Source organism: Salvia splendens, chromosome 3 (genome assembly GCF_004379255.2).
Source record: "Salvia splendens isolate huo1 chromosome 3, SspV2, whole genome shotgun sequence".
Lineage (NCBI taxonomy): Eukaryota > Viridiplantae > Streptophyta > Magnoliopsida > Lamiales > Lamiaceae > Salvia > Salvia splendens.
In genome coordinates, this window is record NC_056034.1 from 42585320 (window position 1) to 42611856 (window position 26537).

Genomic DNA, 26537 nt, shown 5'->3' on the forward strand with positions numbered 1-26537 from the left:
AAACTAGATACATACACCTCATTTATTTCGTTTGGTGCTTTAACAAAACTAGATAGATACATACTCATGATCTCGTGCTTCCCCGCCGCCAAATTCCATCCATCCCCGGCCGACCACAGCCTCCTTTACTCCGGCACCACATGAGAATCAGCGGTTATCTTTTCAACATTGCCATGGTATTTTCCAGCTGCACTCTGTCAAACAGGTTCCAAAATCAATCTACAATTTAAAAACTTGAATAATAGTATTCTTTTTCTAAATCGATAATATTTTAAACTTTTGAATAAAATACTCATTTCTCTTCCATTCACATATACAACCCCCAACTTATTAAAACTTTTACTTCCATCAATCACTCCAACTCAACCGCAATACATATTTTCTTTTACATATACTTTTAATCAATATAAATTTTATATTTATTTTAATATATTAAGAAACTCATATAAAAATTATATAAATTATTTTATAATTTAAATTTATAATAAAAATTATTACACATCCATATATAAGTGAAGTACAACATAATAAAAATACACAAATAAAAGAAATACGGTACAATAATAGAAAATAAGCAAACCAAACTACAAACTAAAGTGAAAAATAAGAAAGATTACTAAAAAGATAAACATTACACATTCAACTATTTGTGCCAAATTTTTCTCAAATGTGCTCAATCAAATCATCTCGAAGGGCAATATGAGGTTCTCTATTGCGGAGTTGATCTCGATTTGTTATATAAGTAAACAAACTCTCGATCTGTTGAGTTGAGTAGCAAAAAGCTTCACCATTTCCTTCTTGTGCTCTTGTAGGTGTATGTATCACGTTCATCTTCTACTATCATATATGCATGATTATACAAGCAATCATAATTTTTCCCATCAACATCTTGTCTCAGACAAGGCATGGCCTTCGCAAAAATGCGAAACGCGCTTGTAGGACTCCAAATGCTCGCTCAACATCTTTTCTGATAGAATCGTGGAATTGAGCAAACAACTTATGCTTTTGAGTTTGTGGAGAAGTGATTGACTTCACAAATGCAGCCCATGCAGGGTATATGCCATTAGTAAGATAATATGCCCTATTATACTGATGATCATTTACTACGTAATTAACATATGGTGCTCGGCCTTCTAAGACATTATCAAAAACAAGAGACCTATGGAGTACATTAATATCATTGCACGAACCTGGAGTTCCAAAGAATGCATGACATATCCATAAGTTGTATGATGCAACAACTTCCAAAATGATCATTGGTTTGTCACTTCTCCCTGTATATTGTCCAGCCCATGCGTTAGGACAATTCTTCCATTCCCAATGCATGCAGTCTATACTCCCAATCATGCCTGGAAAACCACGTTGATCTGCTACATATAGAAGTCTAGCCTGATCTTGTTCAGTAGGTCTCCTAAGATATGTGGCACCAAAACATGAAATAACACCTTCAACGAAATGTATTAGAGAATCTCTCGTCACCGTTGAACTCATCCGCAGATATTCATCAACGACATTGGATGATGTCCCATACGCCAACACCCGCAGAGCTCGGGTACATTTCTGTAACGATGACAAACTTTGTCTCCCTGTAGCATCGCGTCTCTCTTGAAAATACTCATCATTAGCAATAATAGCTTCTACAATCCGAAGGAATACGTATTTGTGCATGCGAAATCGGCGTCGGAAGACCTCTGGTCCATATGTCGGGTTGGGACTAAAGTAGTCATTGATCAAACGCTCAGCACCAATCTCGCGTTGCCTTTCACAATACCTTTTTCTGACTGTAGAAGCTTGAGCCCCTACAATTAGATTGTGATTGGTGGATAACATGTTCTCAACAATTGTATAGATTTGATGATTTTGTTGAGAAACTCATTCCTCTCATTGATTGAGTGCTATGATATTTGAATCATCAGAACTTTAATCCGATGAAAGTGATGAGTTTTCACTAGAAGACATTTTTTGGAGGTGGAATGAGTACTTGGTGTTATCTTCAAAAAATTTCCACAAGCTATGTATAAACTAAATATATTTGCATGTGACACTAAACCCCAAGACATGTGAGACACAATTGTAGTAAAGCATGTGACACATATCTAATTTTTTGCTGGATAATGCATGCGATGACAAAATATTTGATTGACACTGTGATGCATGTGACATTTCAAAACTTTTGTAAGATAATGCAGGTAGCACCAAATTCATACCTACAAATGCATGTGATAAAGAACTGATGTTTGTGACATCTCAATTACTTTTGCAGGAAAATACACATGGCACCAAAACTCATATCTGCAAATGCATGTGATAAAGAAATGATGTTTGTGACATCTCAAATACTTTAGCAGGAAAATGCACGTGTCATGAAAACCATATCTAAAAAAATGCATGTGATAAAGAAATAATCTTTGTATCATCTGAATTGCTTTTGCAGAAAGATGTATGTGACCATATCACATAAACTTAATATTACACAAATTTATATTACATAAATACAAACAAAGATCACACCAACACACACCAAACTAACATTACATAATTAAAAGCACACCAAACTAATATTACTTAAACTAATGTCACACCAAACGAATATTACATAACTTATTGTCACACCAAACTCATATCAAACTAAAATCATTCATTTTCCAAACACAATCTGCATTAGTCGATGCTTCATCTCTTGATCTTCTGGAGACAAGTGCTCTTTGTCCAACAACTTAATCAACATTTTTTGGTACATCTTCATAGAGGGCCTTTTCAGCTTTTCACGCTCTATCTGTAGTCGAGCCTTCACTAGTTCGTTCTCATTATCTTGAGCTAGCCTTAGTGCATGAAGTTCTGCAGCAACTTGAGCATTAGTAGAATCAGATTGTGTTACCTTACTTTTTCCTTTTCTTTTTGCCTTGTCTCTGCCTATAGGTCGAGAACTAGTTGAATGTCCAGATGTAGGAGTTTTCGGATTTGAAGGGATAGTATACTCGCCAGATTCAGAAGTCTTTGTCCTCTTTGAATTGCTACCATCTTGTTCATAAGCAACATTTTCATTGTCAGGAAATACATGTGTTGTATCATGAATACTTCACTTTGGATGTTTTCTCATAACTTCATTAAACACTATCAAATCTTGAAATTTGTTGTCGCCTCCTGCTTGGTGGATGCTATGAGCTTCATTCTCAACATCTTGGTCGCTCATTCCACTCCTCCTTCGTGTGTTTGCTTCTCTGCAAGCAGCCGCCCATTTGCTTGCATTTTTTTTAAGTCGTTTTCATCGACTCTTCATAGAATCCACATTTCTTTTGTTAATATCAGCTGGATTTTCTGCTTGACTTTCGTGACACAATTTTTTCACACGTACCCATAGTGCATCTCCCTTCTGATGTTTACCACGCACACTATCTACGCTTGTATAGACCCAAGAAGACATAAGTGTTAAATCTTCTTCCGCAACCCAACTTACATTGTTTGAGCTCTTCTTCTTTTTGTTCGCTTGTTGGGCATCTCCGAACAAGTTTTGGGTGACATTTTTTGATGTGGGAATTTCAGTAGATGTAGGAATTTGGCTTAGATTTGGAGATAATTCAAGGTTTTGTGAATACTCTGGATTTGAAAATGATTGGGGATTCTGATAAGGTGGTGCAAAATTTAGAAAATTTTGCGAACTTGGATATTCTAATGATTGTTGATAATTTTGGGAATTAAAATAGTTTGGGAAACAAGGGCGATAATTTGGGTTATTTGTATCCATAAAACCAAATTTATCAAAACAAGAATGAAAGGAAATTTGGATTGATAAATTTGGTTTGCTTTTGTGATGAGTTCTACATGTTAAGTGGAATATATATAGAAAAGTGAAGCACAATGTAGTAGCAAATAATAAAAAATAATAAATTAAAAGGAAATAATAAAAAATGAAGTAGTTCACGTTATTTTTTGGAAGAGTGGTTCACATGATTTTTTTGGAAGAATAATTCACATAATATTTGAAAAGATATATAGAGATAAATGTAATAATCATTGAATAAAATAAATTAATAATTAATAAAACAATCAAAATTTAATGTAGTGCAAAATTTTCAAGATTGAAAATGTGATATTTATGCCTATTTTGTCTTTTATGTGTGACAATTGTGTGGAATGTCACCGATGGAGGTGGTCTTAAAGGTCAAGAGGGTTGTTTGGTAGCACGTTGAAAGGACCCAGGGGTGCGTAGGTGTCGTTCAAGCAAGGATATATCCTACTGGTCAGGATAGAGATCCTAACTAAGCCTAGACCCTGGTTTCAAAGATTCCTCAACCCACTCCTACTGATCAGTATAGTGGTGATAAGGGTCGAATCCCACAGAGATGGTGCGTTTAAACTACCGCGGTGATATTTGGAAAGGTTGGTTAGCTACCACGCTTGGGTTGAGTCTCTACCTAGGCGAAAATTTAAAGGTAATCTCCTACTGACTAGAATGGGGGAGAAGTGTAGAGTTGCAGCTGTGTACGTGGAAATGGATAATCATGGTGTAACAGAAAATATTCGAAAAGTACTGGGTTTCTATTTTGGGCCAATCGGAATATCAGAATGCAGTGGTAGTTGTGGTGACTAGACTGACAGATCTGCAGGGTACAAACTAAAGGTGAAGGACAAAATGCAAAAAGCATCTAAAAAGCAAAAGTGGTCCCCAACTATTGACATGGACATCATCTTCTTTAACAAACATAACTAAAATCAAATGAAAACTTCAGATTCAGCGCGCAAAACACAAAAATAATGACTCACGAACACAGATCCACAAATAAGAATTCCAAATCTGAAATCAAACTCCGAAACTGAAACTCCGCATACTGGACAACCTGAACACAAATCGAAACTAAAGACTAGACTTTGCATGCAACGATTTACTTCACAATCAAACAGTACCAGATTATACTAACTTCGAGAAAATTACGACGACACAGAAACGAACGATTTAACACTTAAAAAACAACCATAAACATTAGATCTACTAACTAGGCAGAAAAGAAAGAAAGCAGCTCGACAAACTGAACAGAAATCAACTTCATAGCATTAAACATTGTTCGGATCTTCAACAAAATACTTCAAAGCAGTGAAATTCAAAAGCAGCAAAGATCCAACGTAAGGAAAATGCAAGTAAATTAAACTACGAAAGCGAAATAAAGTGTTTTGCCACTCCGGGCGATGGAACTCCTAAACTATGATCTTGCTGGCTGGAATAAGGATGACTGGTACTCCGGGAGCTTCTGGAACTCAGGTGATCATGTCTGTGGCGAGGTAAGAATCTGGACTAGGCTGGAAAAACTGGAATTACCGAGAGAGAATTCTACCTAAGGTTGATGGTGGTCATTGAGTGAATGTGTTGATGATCCTTTCTCTCTCCAAGTGGCTTCCTTTTATAGGGAGGCTTACCCTTGATTTTAGGGTAAAACCTTGTGGTGAGATGACTTCTTTGCCCTTAATTGTGGTTGATCAGTCCCAGCTATCCTTCTTCTCCATCTCGAGCCATTTTTGCATGTATACTGGTCAGTAAGTAATCGTCCTGGCGCCCTTTTCACCTGAAGTATCTGAAGCTTTGCCTACTGGCTAGAACACTCAACATGCACGCTTAAGCAACTTGTTTTGCAAATAAAGTTCAAATATGCACATCATACTCACCAGTAACCAAGGCCTAGAATACGACTTATCACATGTTATAACGACCCAAGGAGGACGTGGAGCTTTATAATGGTAAGCTAAGGGTAGTACTACTTTCGGTCTATTTCTTCGTCTTTTGTCTGTTGTTTTGAGCTTCCTTCTTGGCTACAATGCTGCAGAGAAAGTGATCAGTTAACAAAACATCTTAGAATACTGAATTTAGCTTTGTGATTTGCAAAAGAGTGTCTGATTCTGTGTTGTTTCGTGATGAAGAGGAATGAAGTGCTTATATGGCTTGAAGAGTTTATGTTGGAGAGGCTGCATTGCTTGTGAAAGAGATTTTTCATCTGGATTTCTGTTTATTTTGTGCTAGATTTAATGTTGAAAAATGTGTGAAACTTTTGATGGTGTAAGGGCATCCACAATGGGCGGACGATGGCGCGCCCGAGGCATCGGGCCACTGTGGGCGACGCGGACGATGGCGCAGACGATGCAACGCGTTTTCATTTTTTTGTCTATTTAAACCTCGTTTCTCATTCTATTTTTCATATGAACATTTCTCTCATCTCTCACTTTCCATACGAACATTCCCATCATCTCTCACAAACAAAAATGAACCACGACGACGACTGGAGTACCTCGGAGGGCGTTAGTCGGACCTTGACTCGAGCCTTATTCGATGCCGTTAATGACGCAATGGCGGATTGCTTAGCCGAAATGCAGCACGAGGAGGAGGCGGCGGTGGAGCATGGTCTTCTTCAATCATGTCGTTCATGTCGTTTATAAGCCGCCCTAAAGGCCGCTCTGGATCTGGCATGCTTACTTCGGTGTAGCGGAGTCGAACAACGACATCAATGTCCTCAACTCATCCACCCTCTTCACGGAGCAATGCAATGGCAACGGCCCGACCATCAAGTTCACTGCCAACAGGCGCCAATATCACATGGGGCACTACTTAGCTGATGACATATACCCAAGGTGGCCTATTTTTCTGAACACGATCAGTTTCTCAATGGGTGAGAAGAGAGTTTTATTTGCGCAAAAGCAGGAGGCGGCGCGGAAGGATGTGGAGCGGGCATTTGGTGTGCTCCAATCACGGTGGGCAATAGTGAAAGGGCTGGCGCGTCTCTGGTTCAAGGAAGTCATCGCCAATGTCATGTATGCGTGCATAATCTTGCACAACATGATAGTCGAACACGAAGGTGGAAGCGTCACCGATTGGGCCGATGATGAAGGTGGATCTAGCTCCAGTACGACGACCGCACCCCACGCTCGAGGATTACCGACAGGCTTCAATGAGGTTCTATCTAGACAGGCCTCAATGCGCAACCAACAAGACCATGCTCAGCCCATGAACGACATGATTGAAGAAGTTTGAGACCGTAACCGCCGTTGTTGAGAATGCGTATTTTTTTAATTCGTATTGTAATGTATTAATTTTAAATGAAATGAGGGTTTTTTCCAATTTTTGTAGTTATTTAAATATTCAAATAAAGAAAATGCTTATGGCGGCTTATAGGGCGCCCCACTGCATGTGGGAGGGTAGGGCGTCTTATAGGGCGCTCCATTGCTAATGCCCTAATGGAAAAGATTTTGGGAGTTGTATACATCGTCATGTTGTTTAGGCCATCCACAACGCTGTTCCTATACCGTTCCTATACCGTTCCTTAAACCACTATTTGAGGGCCCCACTGTACTTTTTTCCTCCATTCCTTAACTAAGGAACGGAACCTGCAACCCTTCGTTCCTTAACCGTTCCTTAAATTACTATTCATTCAATTTCATTTTTTTTTCCAACCCAATTCAATTTAAATAAACACACTTTAATAAAAAACAAACACACTTTATTAAAAAACACACAACATTAAAAAAAAATTCAACTTAAACTTAAAAAAAATAAAAAAAAAGCACACAATTAAAATCCTAAAAACATAAAAAACACAAAATAAAAAACACACAATTAAACGTGGGAAAATAAAAAAACTACTCCGCCGGCGAATCATCCTCCGGAGGCGGTCGAGGTTGAGGGGGAGTCGGAAGGCCAAGTTGTGATGCCATATACACAATTCCGTTCCACCAGGCCGTGAATTGGGCGTACGAGAAGCGGAAAGTGTCCGCCATTGTGGCGGTCATGTACGCCACCATAAGTGTGTCCGAGCCTCCCCGCGAGCCCGATCCCGAGGCCGACTGGCTTGATTCGCCTCGGCCCTTCCTCGCTCTAGCCGTCTTCGCCGTCTTCGTCCCTTGCGGCCGACGGCGCCCACGGCTGGATCCCCCGTATTCGTCGGGCATTGGATCCCCCGTACCCCCAAACACCTGCGGTGTACCCTTGCTGGCCTCACCGGTGTCACCAGACGAGTAGCGGCCGCTCGCCGTGTGCTTCGTGCGCTTTGAGGTTGAGCCCGAGCTCGAGCAGACACCGCCGGCCCACCTTTCCTCGTCCTTGACGAGCTGCCAAATATCAACATATTTGAACTGTAGGCCGGTGTCCTGGTAGAAGACGCGCAAAGCCGCCCTCAGAATGTCGGCGCCCGAAGCTCCGCTTTGGTAGTTCGCCGCTTCGGCCGCGTAGATGCCGCAAAATTTTTTGACCTGTGCGTCGACTCGGCCAAAGTGAGCACGGAGCATTGTATATTTGCGCTTCCGGGCCCCTTTCGGCTTAGTCTGGTGGTAGACATCACGGACCTTTTCCCAGAAGCACTTGGCGGCTTGTTGGTTCCCGACGATGGGATCGTACGAGACGGTGAGCCAGGCGGTGTACACCGCCTTAGTTTCTTCATTGTTGTACGGATGCCGGCCCAGATCCTCCAGTTCCTCCTCCTCCTCGGGTGCCTCAGACGCAGCCCTAGAGCTTCCACCGCCTCGGCTTCCTCCCTGGGTGGGTTCTACGGGGATATCCTCCCGAATCTGGGACAAACCCTGAGAAAGCCGCGAGCCGGGTGGTCGAGCGTAGGCATCCACATCGAAAGTGGGTGGTTGGTACCCACCCGGCGTCGCCGACCCCTGGGTGCCCGGCGTCGACGACCCGGAACCACCTAGTGTGTTGTACATGGTCTCCCAATCGCCGAACGCGTAGAGATCCCACCCACCGGAGCCGCCACCGCCGTAATTCCCGTCGCCGGACATTTTGTGAAGGAGATTGAAATAGAAAATTGGAGAGGAATTGATGTTGGTTTAGGAAGAGTAGATGTGTAGTAGTGTGTGAAATGTAATAAATTAGGTGTATTTATAGAATAAGAAAATAAAAATAAAAATAAAAAAATTTAAAAAAAGTTAAAAAAACGGTAATATGACCGTTTAAAAAAAAATTATAAAAATATATTTTTTAAAAAAAAAATTAATTATTGCGTCATCGCTGACGTGTCCCACTCGCGGGCCGGCGAGTGGGAAGCACGCACGAAGCGGGGAGCGCCACGTCGCCCGAGCGCGTGGCGGCACAAGCCGTGCCGCGTTCCGTGCCGTCGGCACGCGGAACGGAATGGTAGCGGAACGGTGCGCCGCAACGCGTTCCGCGGCGAAACCGTTCCGGCGGAACGGCACGCGGAACGCCGGCGGCACGCGTTGCGGGTGCCCTTATACATTTTCAATTACTTGTGATGATGTGATGAAGATTGTGGTTTCAAAATCAGTTGATATTCTGAGTATACATTTAACGAACGAGTGATGATGGATCGCTAACTAATTAATAATCACAAATTAAGATCAATCTTAGCCATTATATTAGGAGATTTAATGGTTGAAATAATGTCACGTAGATTATATTTTAAATTAAAAAAATTACTTCAATAAATTTAAAGGGTATTAATGTCAATTTTTATATGGTTAAAATTAACCACTTTCTCTCTCCACAAAATCATCTTAAAATTTTAAATTTACGTAACTATCTCGATTTAAATTATTTTTTCATAAAAAATATACACCCTCGTGATTTGACACGGGTTTTAATGTGAATGGCACGGGTTGTAATGTCGTAGAAAAATAATAATAAATGTGAATAGAACAATATTTTTTTTTACGCACACCGAATTCATACGAATTAATTAATTTTTCCATGTATACATTGATTTCATTCGATAAATACTAGTCAAATTTTAGTAATTAATTTAGGGAATTGTGGATGTGGGCCCTCTGCCCTTGCTCCTCAAGTTACACAAACCAAAAATGATGATCAACAAAATCAAACGTATATATAAACCCCCTTTGTATCTCTAATTCCGTTCCACATTGATTGCGATTGAAGCAGAGGGAGATGGTGATGGCGAAAGTCAAAATTGGCGGGGCATGGAGTGGGGTGTTGGAAGTGGAGCTCGACGTCTGGACTGTCGCTAGGCTGCGCCAAGAGCTCCTCGATCGATCCGGCTGCGCCTGCCTCAAACTCATCTCCGCCGGCAAGGTTTTAATAGACGGCGAAGGCGACCAAAACCTGACCCAATTGGGGCTTAAAAACAACTCCAGGATTCTGGCCACCAACATTCCCGTTGATCGACACGGAAACTCCATCAAAGAAGAGTTTTTGGCGGAGGAAGAGCGCGGCAATAGGCTTGCTAGACTCAAGTAAGCGCGTGTTTCTGTTTAATTTTGGGTTTTGGGGGAAGTTACAGTTGCTCGACGTGGGGGTTTGTGGTGGGTTTTGAGACGTGTTTGGTTGCATGATCGTTTGATTATGGTTTATTTGGGGATTTTTCACGATCAAGATGATTTTTATGCTTGTGTTTGTTGAGGTTTTAGGGCTCGATGTCGCGATCATTATAAATTTAGATGTTGTTTTTTTGTGTTTTGGTGATCCTGACTTGAATTCTCTGACTAATAATATTACTGTTTTTTGCTTATTTTTTAAGTCGTCTTTAATGGGTGAAGATTTCTTTTTTTGTCAAAAATCCATTATAGTATGTGTATTTGATTGCATAGCCCACTTTTTTGTTCTAAATGGGAAGTTTTGCCTTTTTGGTATTTTTGTTGAGAAATATGCTTAGAGTTAGCTTCTTGGTATTATTGGTTCTCCTTGTTGTAGGATTGTAGTTCGATTACTTTGCAATATGTATCAGAACGTCAAAAAGATTGATAGAGTGTCATTTAATGGCATTGGTCGCCTAATTAAGACAGCAGATTCTTGCATTTATAACACCATTGGAATTTCAGGACAGCTGCCGCTAACTTGGCCACCAGACATGCTGATGGTTCATTACCTGTTGAGGACTTCAATCTAGAGCTTGAGAATCAGAATGGACACAAGGTGCACTGGGGATCGGAGACTGACCAACGGTACAATTGAGTAATTGATAGTTTTATTGAATGTGTTTGGATGTATATCTGACATCTGAAAAGGTGCTTTTGTTTCTCTAAAAATGTTTGATTACATGTTTAGGGCAATAATGATGGGTCTTATGCTTCATGCAAATGGAAAAGCTCTTATGAAAAAGGGAAAATATAGAGATGCATTAGAAGTGCTCAACATGGGCGAGGTGAGTCTATATTGCAGTATCTCATGTACGAACACAATATGGAAATAACAAATTATGGAACTTATCTTTTCTTCAACTCGTGCAATAGCATAGACCTGAATATTCAGGGTTACCTTTATTATTGATAATGCTTATGCTTAACTGCAATTTTACTTCAACAAATTATAGGTAGAATTTTATTATTCTCTTTTAATTTATGCACGCATTCTCTGCAGAGCAATCATTTTCTTTTTCACTTTGAAGGTTCAGAACCTAACTGGAAAACTTGGATCGGTTTCCAACTTTCATTATATAATTTTGAATACCTTGATCCGGGTTTGAAGTTCTTGTGATCTATAGGAAATAATAGAAAGAACTCAAACAAGAAAATTACATCTCATATTGCATGTTTATCAACCAATTGCCATATTTAACTGATTTGTTTCTTGTAGGAATCATTTTCTCTCTGCAACCCAAAGCTGCTTGAGGTAAGGCCCTCCAGTTATAGGCTAGTTTAGTATTTTTGCATAAAAGTATTTTCCTTTCCGATGAACTCAATCGCCATGACTACTCATGCTAACTTGATGAGCTTTGTTATCATTAATTTTTGTTTGATTATGGAAGTTTTTGTTTAAAACTCATTTTGTTCCCAACTAGTACATCAGACATTGTAGGTGTATCACATCAAATAGTTCCTCTTTATTTTCTTCCATCTTGATAGAAACATATGATGCATGGATATTAAATGAACTTGGGATATAGTTATGCAAGACTACTATAAAGATCACATCTTTTGTAGCATACTGATGTAACATTGCCTTCCTGTATGGGTCCCAGATGGTTGATAACGTATCAATTCTTCAAATAGACTTGGTCTGGTGCTATTTTATGCTCCGTGATATCAGTTGGCTATCAGTAGCAGGGATTCGCCTTGAAAAGGCCAGGGAAGGTATTGAGCGTGCTCATGGAAAGGAATCTACTCGCATCAGAATTCTCCAAGGACATCGCTTCCCTGAGCTAGCTTTGTGAGTCATCCATCATCACCCTCATTATCTTGTTACCAGCGCAGCACATTGGTCCGCCATATTCATCGCATTTATGTCAATTTTGTAGACACTTGAGAATGGAGTTGTTAGAAGGAGTGATTGCATATCACCGTGGTCATTTGCAGAAATCTAAGGACGCCTTGAGCTCTGCCCAAACTAGATTCCTCCAGGTTAATTGGTCCTACATTTTATATTTATACCCCATCCATGCTTGTTATGGTCAGTGTTGGTACGTTCATGTTTGTCGTTGACGTGTACATTAATATCTTCTTTGACAATATCATTAACATGATCTTGCTTCCTTCATGGTCAACCATGGAAGGAAACAGAGTGCTTTTTTTTTCTGTCTGCTAATGTTTTATGGTTATCCTAATCATCTCACTATTAATTTACACCTTGATTTCTTCTACTAATGTTTGAATGACTACTACTTGATGACGAACTGGACTTTTTCTCTCTCCAACAAAAAAATAATAAAACAAAATGGGCATTTTTCCCTTCAGCTTGAAATTGTGCTCCCAAGGTTGATTCTGGAAAGTAATTGAAAAGACTCTTCATTGTGATGGTTTCTGGTTTCAAAAAGTACCACTTGAATAGCAGGTCCCTTCAGCTAGGTAAGTGTCCCTAAAAGTTGCTTATATGTCCATAGAGTATACCCACTTGTGCTTAACAAGTTCAAAATTTGCGTGCTATCATAAAGAGTCTGCAACTTTATTCCCATCAAACGTGATTCTTTATACAAGTCGTTCTTTCCTGAAATACATTATGCAATTGAGTTTGAACTTTAAATCCTCTAACACTTCATATTTCATCTCACAATTTAAGTTCCATCTAACAGCTTCAGGTACCAGATGAATCCCTGTCCTTTTTGCTGAGCATGGGGTATAAAGAAAGTGAAGCAAAGCGGGCTCTCCGCATGAACAATTTGGATGTTGGACGTGCTCTTGATTTTATTGTCGAGGAGAAAGCTAAAAGGACACAGAAACGGAAGGAGGATCTTCAGAGGCAGAAGGAAATATTGTGGGTTTTAGACTTGATCATGCTAATTTTATGATTATGCTAGATGCAATGTCTTGACATATACTGTATGCAGAGAGCAAAAGACATATGGAACGACGCCCCTTAACAAAGCTGTGAATCTTAGCAATCTGAACCAATTGGTCACCATCGGGTAAGTAGGCCATTTGAGTCTAAGAACTCTCTTCATAAAAAAAATCCAAGGCTTAAACATATGTCTTGATTTTGTCACTCACCAAATGTTTAGTTCGCTTAAGAAAGAAAATGATATGAATGAGCTGTTTGTCAAAGTTAAAACTGTTGATTGCATTTTCTGAAACATGTTGATAATCATCAAATTCACAGGTTCCAGAAAGAAATCGCTGCTGAGGCACTTCGTAGAAATGAAAACGATGCTGAGAAGGCTCTGGATGATTTAACAAATCCTGAAACTAATGCTGCCTTACAGGTGAGTTTGCATGTCAACGTCATTTTGTTTCTTATTTTCTTCCCAGATTCCAACCATTCTACTGTTTGAATTGTAGAATGAAATTATATCAAGGAAGAGGAGAAGATTGCGTGCAGCAACAAAAAAATCGACTGAGAATCTTGTAGCAATGGGTTTCGACAAAGCATCAGGTACCTAAAACGCACAAGTTTTATCGATATTGTGTGTCTATTGTTCTTCTTATTCTCATTATTTTCAAGTTGCTCTAATAGTTTTCCCATGCTTGTTTATTTACAAATATCTCCTGCTGTTCTCAGTGGAAGCAGCTCTCCGTAGGTTTGAGTCTGAGGAGCAAGCGTTGAGTTATCTACTTACACAACCCTTCACAAACACAGCAGGTGGCGTAGGTGCAGACCACCAAGTTGGAGGATCAACTACTGAAGAAAGGGGCGGCACAGGTAGCGTAGGCGCAGGCCACAGAGTTGGAGGGTCATCGAGTCAAAACGAGCCCGCGGAGAAGGAGCCCGTGGAGGAACGGGACGTAGAGATGGAGGATGAGCTGACTGGGGAGTTGGGAACTGCAGACGCATACTCGGACTATGATATCGAAGTCACAAAAGAAGGTGAAGCCATCAATGAGTATTTAGCACTGATCAGTTCCGCAGAGAATGCCTAGAAAGTGCCATTTTCCTTTTGTACAGTTTTAGTTCATTCCGGTATTATCCTAGTCTACCTTAGGTATTTCGACTTGATAATTGACTTATTCCTTCCGTCCCATAAAAATAGAGACTCTTTCCATTTTGGTCCTTTCTATATAAAATTAGTGCATTTTGTATTTTTTTTAACTTCTTTTGCTCTAATGAGGTGTACTTCATTCTCTACCAACATACTCCTATAACTTTTTCTTTTTATCTCTTTTATAACTTTACCAATTATGCATTAAAACACGTATCGTCCAAAATCTCTATTTATATGAGATGGATGAAGTATATTTGATAGTGGTTGGTAATGTTGGTAAGCTAGTGAAATTAAATAATTTAGTGCTTGGGCCAATTGTCTCACCCATCAAGGTGTTTACAAATCTATACAAATCCGCGTGAGAAATAGTCACTAGACCCGCCAGATGATATCCTTAGTAATCACCCCAAAAAAAGCATTATTAGTCATTCTATATAAACTCTACTAGTATCTTAACTTTTGTTTCTTTCCAAAGTTCAACAAGCTCAACTTTTTTAGACTAAATATTTATTCTGAGATGCAACTCATACACACCGAGTGAATCGAATCTTCAACGTATTAGTAGGAGGAGAAACATCTGGGCAATTAAAAATTAACAAAAAATTAACAAGATGGCAAAATCAAAATTTTAAGTTTGAAGAACATTTATCTTACTTATCTCGAAATAATATATGCAATGAAGAAGATACATTGTACTAACTAGAAGTTTCTACTCTGAAAGCATACCGTAAACCTATAGAGCAATACTATTTTTTAAACTAAAGGGCTATGGTAATACAGTTTATACTGAACAATGCCGAGAAAGCTCCAACATTACTGCCGCAACGAAAACTCCCAGCCATTTTGTTGACAGAACTCATCTCATGACAATAGTAGCAATTCATGTTGCATATTCTTCTGGTGTGGAAGTAGGGGAATACTCGACATCAGTGACCATTGTTATCTTTCCATCTCGGGAACTTACATCCTCTGTCTGTGTCTTCCGTTCCTCCTTTTGTAGAGCGTTGCAGTGAATGGTGTGTGACACTGGTCTTTCTTCGTTGAATAATCTACATTAAAATATGAGCAGTTAACAAGAAGCAGAACATAACAGAGAACAGAAACAATCTAGTCTATCCAAGCGGAGAAATTCAAAGGACGTACACTAACTTATCGTTAATACAATCAGTAATTAACCTTTATTTAGAGTATATATCTACACGTCTGTTGCTAAGCAGTTTATAAAGATAAATGAGGTGAAGAACTCGTATCTAATGAGATGACAAAATAATGAAATTTTTAAAAAAAAAACTCAAGTGCAAGTCTACTTTGAATGATATTTCATTCAAATCATCCAGTCCCGACCACGGAGAGACACTGCATACATATGTATTACAAGAAATAGCGGGACAGAGTCTTACGGGTGCTTGCAAAGTGTAGGGCATTGAAATGTGAGGGCATATTTGCATGTTGACAGCTCTGTAATCGAATTTATCATTGCTCTGGGTTCAGAACATACAAATCTGACCTGAAATTACAAGCCAGGTGATATGATTATCCTGGTTATCGATTTGGGGGTAGGCACACACTAATAAATATTTACCTCCGTTTCCCTTGGCTGTTTTGTTAAATCACATAGTGTTCCATTATTAAAGATATGCGCATGATATCTGTGTATTTTAACAGTAAGGTTAGAATTTATGCAACATTTTTCCATATATAAATCTATTTCCATGGAGTCATCTGCATATAAAACTGAAACTCATACCTTTGAGATGCATCTTTTGAGCGGGGATCCTTCAATATGGATACATCAGAAAGATTTTGATTGTGAGCCTCTGTAGCTTCAGCATCATATACTCCCAAGAAAAATTCTTGAACCACCTATGAAACATGAAAGATTAGATCACATTTACATTGACATGGAATCATGACCAAATATAAATGAGAAGATGATGTGTACATTTTTCTTAAGAAAAGAGCTACCTTTTCATCCTCCAAATGAATTTGTCGCAATCGACGTTGATAGCAAAACTCGTATGACCACCATCCCTCTTGCTGCACTCAAATATTGTACAATGTAAGACTATCCATATCATAAAAAGAAGGCAGCAAAGTGTACTGAAACCAGAATAATGAAGTCTCCAGCCATTTTCAGAATCAATGAAATTATGAAACCTTAATAACAATAAGATTCTACTCATTTGTAAAAACAACTAAACTTTAATTAAATGCATCTAGTTGTCCATGTTTGATCTCTATTTTAGCAGTGAGAATTTTACCCTAATAAAGCACCGATCTTTCAGAACTTCAAGAAGCTCATCTGGTGTCTTCAGTTTCATATGTGTCTCGGATTCCATGATCATGCTACTTAAGTTCTGTTGAGCAACTGGCTTACCACTCTTGGATTTCTCAACTTTAGGCAAAAAGCAAAGGAACTTTTCTCCATGCTTGTTGGGCATGATAATGGACTCTTGGTCCTCATCCTGGAAAAATAGAAAATAGCCATAAAATGTTGTCAGTAGATGCATAAACTAATGATATACTACATATCTACTCATTTACTGATGCTATGAAGGGGTTCACTGACTTTTCCCTTTTCTTTAACATGCTTTTCTGGGCCATTGTTGTATCAGAGATGAGAGTAAAAAATGCAGTCCTATAATGAAAAGTGACAAAAATCTATACCTTAGAGTAACCATGTAATGGGTTTGGTTGTTTTTGTGAGGAAAGTTACCATGTGATATTAAGTGATGGCTCTTTTGAAACACCTATGCGCCTAGGAGTGGGCAATTGTGCTCTACATTCTTATGATTTAAGAGAAACTCAGTGAGGGTTACCAGAACTAATGAAAAAATGCTATTTCTCAAGACATAAGGAAAAAAACATAAAACATGAAAAGATGACATAACAAGTTGCCCACTCCTAGGTTATTGCAAGATGTTCGGATGTTCCACATCTACAAAATGTCAACTCTTGAGCAAGTAATAGCACGATAGGGTATATTTCCTACCGATTGAATATCCAAACAAGTTGGGTGGTAACTATGGTTTAAAGACTCAAGGTGAAAGTGATGACACCATCTTGAAAAAGTTAAGACACGACACACAATCCAAGAAGTTAAATGATATTCTATCAGTCTTGGGATACTTACTGGAGCGAAAGGTGAATCCTCTGTATGAAATTCGATTTTGAATTTTGGATCCCGAGAGCTCCGGCCAAAGTTACTACCTACAAGCCAAAGTTAAAAGGAAAACACACATGCTGCAGTTCTATCATAATCTCGAATAAGAACATTTTCTAACAAACTACGTTGTCCTCTCAGATATTTGTACGAATTATCTCATAGCAGCCTATAAATTCAATGAACAAATTTGCAAATTATTTAGTTCAAGTTATGATTCTTCAAGCATTGATTTGATAGCTTAACATAGTCCTGCAGAAGCTCCACACATTCCTATAGGGTACATTGACATTCCTAAAACAATAGCATAAGATTCTTCCAACTCTAACAAAAAATTATCAAATTCTCCAGATTTTAATTTTTCTTTCCTGAGATTAAACGATCACAGAAATACTAGCAATTTTCGAGTAGCTGCAAATACTGAGATTGAGTAAAAATGACAACTTAACAGCAATATAATCTACGACCAACCAGAAAATTATATGTGCTGGTACCTGTATGAGCAGAAATAGTCTGATCGGAGAGTACGTCGTTGCATAAGAGGGCAGAAACAAGAAGTGCGGGAAGCCACCACCGCGCAAATCTCATGGTTTTTGGTATTTTCCTTTCTGAAGCTGAAACTTTTGAAGCCCTAATTTTAATTATTCCCCAAACGAAGACGGTGATCTGAGCCGCGGACGAGAACAGAGTTGTTCGACTGAGCTGACAATGAACATATTCACGTATCCAGCCAATAGAAGTCAGCCACGTCAGCAGGCCAACCAACAAGCCATGGTCTTTTCTTTTAACCATTTTTTTAAATTTTATATCGAGATAACATAAACACCCTTTCATATTTATTTCATTTTCATTTTATTTGATAGAAATTTATTAAAAATAATGTTGATAGAAGAATATTTAAAAAATTAAGAAAAAATATGTAAAAAATAAAGTAGGTTGAAGATTATTTAAAAATTAAGAAAAAATATGTAAATTTGACATAGGATATAAATGTACGAATCATATGTAATGTTAATCATATTTTAACAAAAGATTTAGATTTCATCAACTTTTTTGAATTGTCAAAAAGAAATAATCTGAAATTACATTTGTAATATGAGTATTATCGAATAAAGAATAATTTAAAATTACAGTTGTGATATAAGAGCATTAGTAACGAGGTCACCGGAAGAGTAATTTTTATGATTTTTTATTTTAGAATTTTAATTATGTACATAATTTTTTATTTTAAGAATTTGTAATGTACTAGTTTTCTGATTTTAAATGAAGTTTTATTAATGAAATGTTTTTAATATTAATTATACTTTTAAATTAAAGAAATTAATAGTGGTATCTATGTGAATAATTAAGGATTAAGATGATTAAGGAATGAGTGTATGTAGATTATGTCCCTTTTTAAGATGAAATAAAAAATGATGGCAATTAAATACCCACAATCAATCTATTCAAACATATATGTCTATACTTAGGGCTTGTCTGGTAGCCTTGAAATGGAGTGAAACCCCAATTTCAACACGCCTATTCCACCGTTTGGTACGCCGAACACCAAACGGCCAACCCGGGAATCATCCGCCGGGTTTCAGCCTTACATAGACTAATATAACTAGTAGTAGTATAAATCATTAATCGTGATAATAATCACATATTGGTCACATTGTTCGATTGTACATTACTGAAAATTACTCCATTAAGATACTAGTGAAATAGATTACCGAATACAAATTTGGAAGGAACAATTATAACTGTGAGACTAAAGTCACATTCACCTTATTCATTCCTATATTTTAATGGAAAATTAATTAGTAACAAAATTGTTTACACTTAGCCATTCAATATAAAAAAAATAATTGTGAGTATAATTTATGGTTACATAAGCTGTCAATAATTTATGGTTTATAACTCCCAACGGTCATTAGAACATCCACATGCCATGCCGTGCTCTTGTCAGCGAGCACGGATGTGGGCTCGGCCCCCACTTTTTCTGTCTGCACTTAGGCAAGAACACAACACTCATATCCGTACCCTTCAGCAAGGACGAGCACAAGGGTCCCACCATTCTATTATTCAATTTAAATAAAAACATTTCCACAAAATTAAAATTCATTAAAAATACCCGAAATAATATTACAAATTACAATAAAATTAAAAATTACATAATTAAATTCCTAAAAAATAAAAAACTACATAATTAAATTCCTAAAAATAAAAATTACATAATTAAAATCCTAAAAATGAAAATTACATAATTAAACTACTAAAAAATAAAAATTACACAATTTAAGCGTAAAAATGCCCTCGGTGAAGACTAATCATCATTCGGCAATACCCCCAACGTTCTTTGGAGACCCCGTATCATCGCCACATTCGATCGAAGTTGTTCGGGGGTCATATTTGACCTATCGGCCAAATTGAGTTGGGCCAAAACCCCCCACAACGAGTTGGTGGGGGTTGGGGTGGCACATAGGGAGCGGGAGCGGGTTCAGGATCGGGGGCGGATGGAGTGTGATGCGACGGCGGTTGGCCGCCGCCTTCTTCCTTCCTTGCTGTCGGCGTTGAGAACCGCTCCGGCCGCTATCGGGGCTACCCAAGTTAGCTCCGGCAAGTTGGCTAGCCACGTCTTCGGAGCCGGCGTCGGATAGGGATACCGACCTTGACCGTTTGGAGGAGCCGCTTGAGGAGGATGTTACGCCTCCCCTATACTTCGGATGCGACCGCGTCTCCTGCCAAATGTTGAGGTACTTGAACGGTTTGTAGTTCATGGATTGGTAGGTCGACAAGGCGGAAGTGATGATGTCGACCTCGCTCCGACCGCTCTTCCTGGAGGTAATACCCCTGGAACTTTTGGATTTCTTCTTTGGCTCTGTATATGGCGTTGCACACCATACTCTCGTTGCGCTCGATTGTTCCAGCCGGCCGGTTTTCATTGTACCGGCGACAGATGCGCCACCAATAATGATCGCCGGATTGGTTCGTGCCAATCTCCGGATCTGCCGGAGTGTACGGTGTGCGGACACCGCGAGTAGGAGGAGTCTGAGTTTGGGAGGGGCCGCTCACCTCGCTCTAGGCTCGGGTGTCCACCCGTATTACCCTTCGGGGGCATCTTGATCGTCGATCGGGTAAAGCCGGTAGCCACCCGGAACTTCCGAACCTTAGGTTTGAGGAGGGGCAGAATATTTCGTTTCCGGACTAAGAAACGGTTGTGAACCGAACCAATTGGGGTTCCAACCGTGGGAGCCCGGGGGTGATCGCCGTGGCCGGACATTGTTTTGTTGTAAGAGTAAGAGTGAATGAAAGATTGGATGAGAATTGAGAATGGAAATGAGAGAATTTGGATGATAATTGTGTAGTGTGGTGTGAATTTTTGGTGTGGAAGTGGCGGTATTTATAGATGAAAATGTGTATTTTTGGGGAAAAAAATTAAAAATAAATTAAAAGTGGGTAGAAAACAGATATAATTTTTTGGGAAGTGGGAAAATATTTATATTTTTTTATTTTTAATCAAATCCGTTTTTTTTTAAAAAAATTTAAATTGCCAACGACAAATCACACGCTGGCTCGGACGTGCTCGATGCATCGAGCAGCGCCGTGCCAGCGGCGCGAGCGCAGCGGCGGATAGCGTCTCCGTGCCGCTGGCACGGACGGACGGACGCCGTCCTGCTCGCCGTTGTGGATGCTCTTATGTGCAGATATTTCTTTTACTAAGCAGATTATATATTGAGTTTTAATAATTTGAGATATAAAAATATTCACTAATAATCCCTCGACGCATCGTCGCCAGCGCTCCTCTGGAATAATTCTATCGTCGCCGGCGCTGAATATTTGGGACCCGAATATTCATATCATACCTTGCTCAATATCGATTTCGAGGTTAGCTTCCTACTCCATCCACGAACACCGCGACCATCGTTATAAAATTGGCAAACCTTCAATTGATTATAAATGGTTCATCAAATTTGTTCGGTTTCTACGTGTAAATTGTTTGATTTTTATAACAAATTGGTCTCTGCTTCCCAACACTAGGGATCCTGTGTATTGCAAATTGTCATTTGCCCTTGTGCCATAACTAAATCTCTAGAGGTAGAGAGCAGCTCCCACTTCTCTGTCGTGGTCATGGCACTGCTGCCCCAGCACCTGACCCCAAAACACCTCCTTCAGCTCCTCAAATCGGACAAGAATCTCAGCTCTGCACTCACCCTGTTCAACTTAGCCACTTCCCATCCTAACTACGCACATTCCCCCGCCGTCTTCCACCACATCCTCCGCCGTCTCTCCGCCTCCAAGGACCCCAAATTCCTCCCCAACATCACCCGCATCGTCGACCTCATTCGCCTCCAGCAATGCCCTTGCACCGAAGACACAGCACTGGCCGTGCTCAAGATCTATTCGAGAAATCAAATGTTGGAGCCGGCTGTAGAGATTTTCGATAAAATGAAGGAGGTTTTTGGCTGTGAGCCCGGGGTGAGGTCTTATAATAGCTTGATTAATGCGTTTCTGGTTTCGAATCAACTGAGCAAGGCGGAGTTATTGTTTAGAAATTTTAGGATTATGAATGTATCTCCTAATTTGGAAACTTTTAATATATTGCTCAAAATCGCTTGTAGAAAGAGAGAATTCGACAAGGCGAGAGAGCTAATCGGTGTTATGTGGGAGAGGGATTTGGTTCCGGACGTTTATAGTTATGGTACTCTCATCAATGGGCTCTCGAATAGTGGGGATGTTTACAAGGCTCTGAAAGTGTTTGATGAAATGTTTGAAAGAGGCTTGAAGCCTGATATTATGTGTTATAACATGCTAATCGACGGGTTTTTGAAAATTGGAGATTACAACGGCTATAAAGGGATTTGGGAGAGATTGAGTAAGGATTCGTTGGTTTATCCAAGTGTTGTTACATACAATGTTGTGATCAGTGGTTTGTGTAAGTGTGGGAGGTTCGAAGAGGGTGTGGAGCTGTGGAAAAGGATGAGACAGAATGAACGGAAAATGGATTTATACACGTACAGTGCTTTGATTCATGGGATGTGTGAAACTGGGGATATTGATGGGGCCGAGAGGGTTTATAAAGAGATGGCTGAGAGTAAGATATCACCCGATTCTATTGTATATAATGCAATGCTGAACGGCTATTTGAAGGCTGGGAGAGTTGGTGACTGTTTGAGCTTGTGGGAGTTGATGGGGAAGGAGGGTACGCGAAGTGTTGCTAGTTTTAATATATTGATGAAAGGGCTATTTGATCATGGTGACATAGGCAAAGCATCCTCTGTATGGGAGCTCATGCAGGAGAGTGGTGTTGCTGCTGATTCCACAACTCATGGTATTTTAGTCCATGGGCTGTGTGACAACGGATACATCAGCTACGGTTTACATGTATTGAAGACTGCTGAGGGGAAAGGAGATGTTCTAGATTGTTCTGCTTATTCAGCAATGATCAACAGGTTATGTAAAGAAGGAAAAATGGATGAAGCAGCTTCTATGCTGAATGGCATGGTTAAAACTGGCCTTATGCCGAATGCTCATGTTTACAATGCTCTGATCAATGGTCTTGTAGCTACTTCTAAGATTGAGGATGCAATTAGGTTGTACCATGAGATGGGAAAGGCACATTGTTCCCCTACTGTTGTTACCTACAATACTCTTATAAACGGGATGTGCAAGGCTGAAAGGTTTGGTGAAGCATATGACCTTGTGAAAGAAATGTTGGAGACTGGATGGCAGCCAGGTGTTATCACTATTAGCATATTGATAAAAGGTCTTTGTTTAGGACATAAGGAAGACATGGCTCTTAATCTATGGAACCAAAGTATTAGCAAAGGTCTCAAACCTGATGAACAGATGCACAATATTTTGATTCATGGCCTCTGTACTGCCGGCAAAACTCAACTTGCTCTGTCATTATACTTGGACATGAATCATTTCAACTGTGCACCGAACCTTGTTACCCACAATACTCTTATGGAAGGTTTTTATAAAGAGGGTGACCTAAGAAATGCTACTGTAATCTGGGCTCGCATCTTAAGAAATGGTCTACAGCCAGATGTCATTTCTTATAATATTGCACTTAAAGGTCTTTCTTCTTGCTGTAGAGTATCGGATGCCATTTTGTTCTTACACAATGCTTTGGCTAACAAAATTGTTCCAACTATAATTATGTGGAACATACTTGTTAGAGCTGTTATTCAATCTACAGATCCAAAATAATTTGGTTCATGAAACGACTAACAATGCAGATGACATGATTGCTGAGATTTAGTGAGGTATCACTTGTCTGCTTTTGTTTGTATCGTTAACGTTTAAACCAATTTAGTTTTGCAGAATTTATTATAGTTCTGCTTCCTTGTGTTTTCAGGAACAGGGGATTCAGGGTCAGATAATTTTCCCTTGCTGTAAGACTACGAGAAGAGCATATTGCAGTATTAAAGCAATGTATGTTGACTCCAGATCTGTATTACCCCTTACTGTCCTAACACTAAAGAGTCATTAATTCTAAACAAGGTAGTCCTTTGGACTTTGGAATCATGTTGCCTGATTTTACCGCTTTTTGTGCTGACTCTTGCTAGAAAGCTAGGAGAATCATGAAATTTTCTCTAGTAGGAATGTTAGAATGAATTCCTTATCATTTATCAAATTGCTAATTTTCATGTGTGAATTGCTACTCCCTTAGCAAATTGTTATTCTTCTTCGTTTTTTACTCTTGTTTCTGTTATTTCTTTCCTTCCTTCAGCAGAAACTGTATAAATAGTAGAAGAAGTTCAATATACAGCATAAACAGCATGTTCAGCCTGATGTATCAGCCACATATAGTATTGTTTAATTGGGAGTTATGAGTCATGCTACATTTGGGTAGAGTTATCAATTATGATAGGTATAGTTAAACATAAAGTTAATTTAAGATTAAATGAAACCTGGCGATTCTGGGAATTGGTTGGGAAAAAAGTTGGAATAAATTCCCTTCGCAAACTGGTATTTTTAGTTATTTCTTTCTTTCACTTCAGTATACAGATGTTCTTATTGGTAGAAATCAATACTACACAGCATCAACATGGTTTTGTGATTATATTTTTTTTTTATCACGGAACTTTAGATTGATGCAATAGCAAGTTCAACCTGATCACCTGATGTATCAGCCTTGATTAGTAATATTGTATTTGGAGTTATAACCCATGCTACAAGTACAGTCTTCCTGTTAATTCCCTGAGATCTAGTATATAATTTCTATCATGCTCCTTCACATCATTCTTTCTGGATTTGGCATTTGAAGTTTTCCACCATTTTTTGACATCCTCAATCTCCACCTTGTTGAGCTCCATGGACTCCTGAAATGCTTGCATTCGACATTTTATATGTCCCATTATCTGCTTGAGAAAATAAATATGCATGGTTATTACCAAACCTGAAAATTTACTAACAAGTATACTTATTTCATTTCGGTATGCAGTTCACATGCAAAAGAAGAAAATACACTGGACCAGCTTCATACAATTCTTTGAGGGCTCTGGATGATTTAATAAATCCTGAAACTAATGCTTCCTTACAGGTGAGTTTGCATGTCAACATCATTTTAATTCTTTTTATCCCAGATTCCAACCATTCTGCTGCTTGAATTGTAGAATGAAATTATATGAAGGAAAAGGAAAAGATTGCATGAAGCAACAAAAAAAAATCCACTGACAATCTTCTAGCAATGGGTTTCGACAGAGCATCAGTATACCTAAACTGCAGAAGTTTTATCGATATTTTTTGTATATTGTTCTTCTTTCTCATTTATTTGCACGTTGCTCTAATAGTATTCCCGTGCTTATTTATTTACATATTCTCCTGCTGTTATCCAGTGGAAGCAGCTCTTCGTAGGTTTGAGTCCGAAGAGCAAGCGTAGAGTTATCTACTTACACAACCCATCACAAGCACAGCAGGTGGCGTAGGTGCAGATCACCAACTTGGAGCATCAACTACTGAAGAAAGGGGCGGCAAAGGTAGCGTAGGCGCGGGCAGGCCACAAAGTTGGAGGGTCATCGAGTCAAAACGAGCCCATGGAAGAGCGGGACGTAGAGATGGAGGATGAGCTGACGAGGGAGTTGGGAGCTGCAGACGCTTACTCAGACTATGATATTGAAGTCACAAAAGAAGGTGAAACCATCAATGAGTATTTAGCACTGATCAGCTCTGCAGAGAATGCGTAGAAAGTACCATCTTCCGCAGTTTATTGCCTTGATTTATTTCCTTTTGTACAGTTTAATTCATTCTTTTATTATCCTAGTCTACCTTAGGTTTTTCGACTTGATAAATGACATGTATCTGATGGTGGTGGTTACGTTGGTAAACTAGTGAGTCAATTGAATTAAAGCCTAGTAGCCTACTATTATCTTAATCTCTTGTTTTATTTCCCAAGTTCAACGAGCTCAGCTTTTTTAGGCTAAATATTTATTTTGAGATAAGACTCATACACACTAAGAAGCATCCAAAACCGTGCTCTTGCCAACGGCACGGTTGTGGGTCCGACCCCACTTTTTCTGCCTGCTCTCTTGCAAGAGCACAACACCCAGATGTGCTCTTCCGGACGAGCGCAATTAATTTAAAATTCAATTACACAAAAACATTTCCATAATACTAAAATTCATTAAAAAACCACAATAAATATTACAAATTACAAATAAAATAAAAAAGACATAATTAAAATCCTAAAAATTAAAAATTACATAATTAAAATCCTAAAAATTAAAAATTATATAATTAAAATACTAAAAATTAAAAATTACATAATTAAACTCCTAAAAATTAAAAATTACATGATTATTGGCTAATATTACCCGAGGAAGACTACGCATCCGGCGGCACCAACCCCAATTGTTTTTTGAGACCCAATATCATGTCCTCGTGCGTTTGAAGTTGCGTGGGAGTCATGGTTGACCTATCGACCATATTGAGAATGGATATTGGAGAATGAAGATGAGAATTGTGTAGTTTGATGTGAATTTTTGGGTGTGAAAGTGAGGGTATTTATAGATGAAAGTGTGTATTTTTAGGGGAAAAAAATAAAAATAAAAAAGTGTAAAAAACTGTAATAAACGGTTATA

The 26537-nt window shown here is 38.9% G+C and overlaps 4 protein-coding genes across 8 annotated transcripts; 2 read left to right on the forward strand and 2 right to left on the reverse strand.

The window, feature by feature from the left end:
• Positions 1-657: 657 nt before the first annotated feature.
• Positions 658-1830, reverse strand: LOC121797061. The gene is made up of 2 exons (XM_042195797.1): positions 1191-1830; positions 658-967 (listed from the first exon to the last, which is right to left on the reverse strand). The coding sequence occupies exons 1-2, from the start codon at positions 1828-1830 to the stop codon at positions 882-884; spliced, it is 726 nt and encodes a 241-aa protein (XP_042051731.1). The 3' UTR covers positions 658-881.
• Positions 1831-9807: 7977 nt separating this feature from the next.
• LOC121796164 (NEDD8 ultimate buster 1-like) lies at positions 9808-14453 on the forward strand. The gene is made up of 11 exons (XM_042194925.1): positions 9808-10191; positions 10777-10899; positions 11003-11099; positions 11531-11566; positions 11916-12103; positions 12192-12294; positions 12963-13144; positions 13218-13295; positions 13487-13589; positions 13666-13759; positions 13886-14453. Exons 1-11 carry the CDS (start codon positions 9887-9889, stop codon positions 14242-14244), a joined length of 1668 nt encoding a protein of 555 aa, XP_042050859.1. The 5' UTR covers positions 9808-9886; the 3' UTR covers positions 14245-14453.
• Positions 14454-14932: 479 nt separating this feature from the next.
• On the reverse strand, positions 14933-18170 carry LOC121796166 (protein OS-9 homolog). The gene is made up of 8 exons (XM_042194926.1): positions 17964-18170; positions 17440-17516; positions 16568-16771; positions 16272-16343; positions 16054-16169; positions 15889-15955; positions 15707-15813; positions 14933-15355 (listed from the first exon to the last, which is right to left on the reverse strand). Exons 1-8 carry the CDS (start codon positions 18055-18057, stop codon positions 15187-15189), a joined length of 906 nt encoding a protein of 301 aa, XP_042050860.1. The 5' UTR covers positions 18058-18170; the 3' UTR covers positions 14933-15186.
• A 3037-nt stretch (positions 18171-21207) lies between these two features.
• On the forward strand, positions 21208-25831 carry LOC121796163 (pentatricopeptide repeat-containing protein At3g09060-like). 5 transcript variants are annotated; one of them, XM_042194920.1, is made up of 5 exons: positions 21208-21336; positions 21490-23720; positions 23813-23958; positions 24902-25000; positions 25074-25831. In XM_042194920.1, the coding sequence occupies exon 2, from the start codon at positions 21580-21582 to the stop codon at positions 23662-23664; it is 2085 nt and encodes a 694-aa protein (XP_042050854.1). In that variant the 5' UTR covers positions 21208-21336; positions 21490-21579; the 3' UTR covers positions 23665-23720; positions 23813-23958; positions 24902-25000; positions 25074-25831. The 5 variants fall into 5 exon arrangements, with proteins under 5 accessions (XP_042050854.1, XP_042050855.1, XP_042050856.1 ...); XM_042194921.1 differs by having other exon boundaries at positions 21214-23720; positions 25074-25205; positions 25296-25831; XM_042194922.1 differs by having other exon boundaries at positions 21214-23720; positions 25296-25831.
• Positions 25832-26537: the final 706 nt, after the last annotated feature.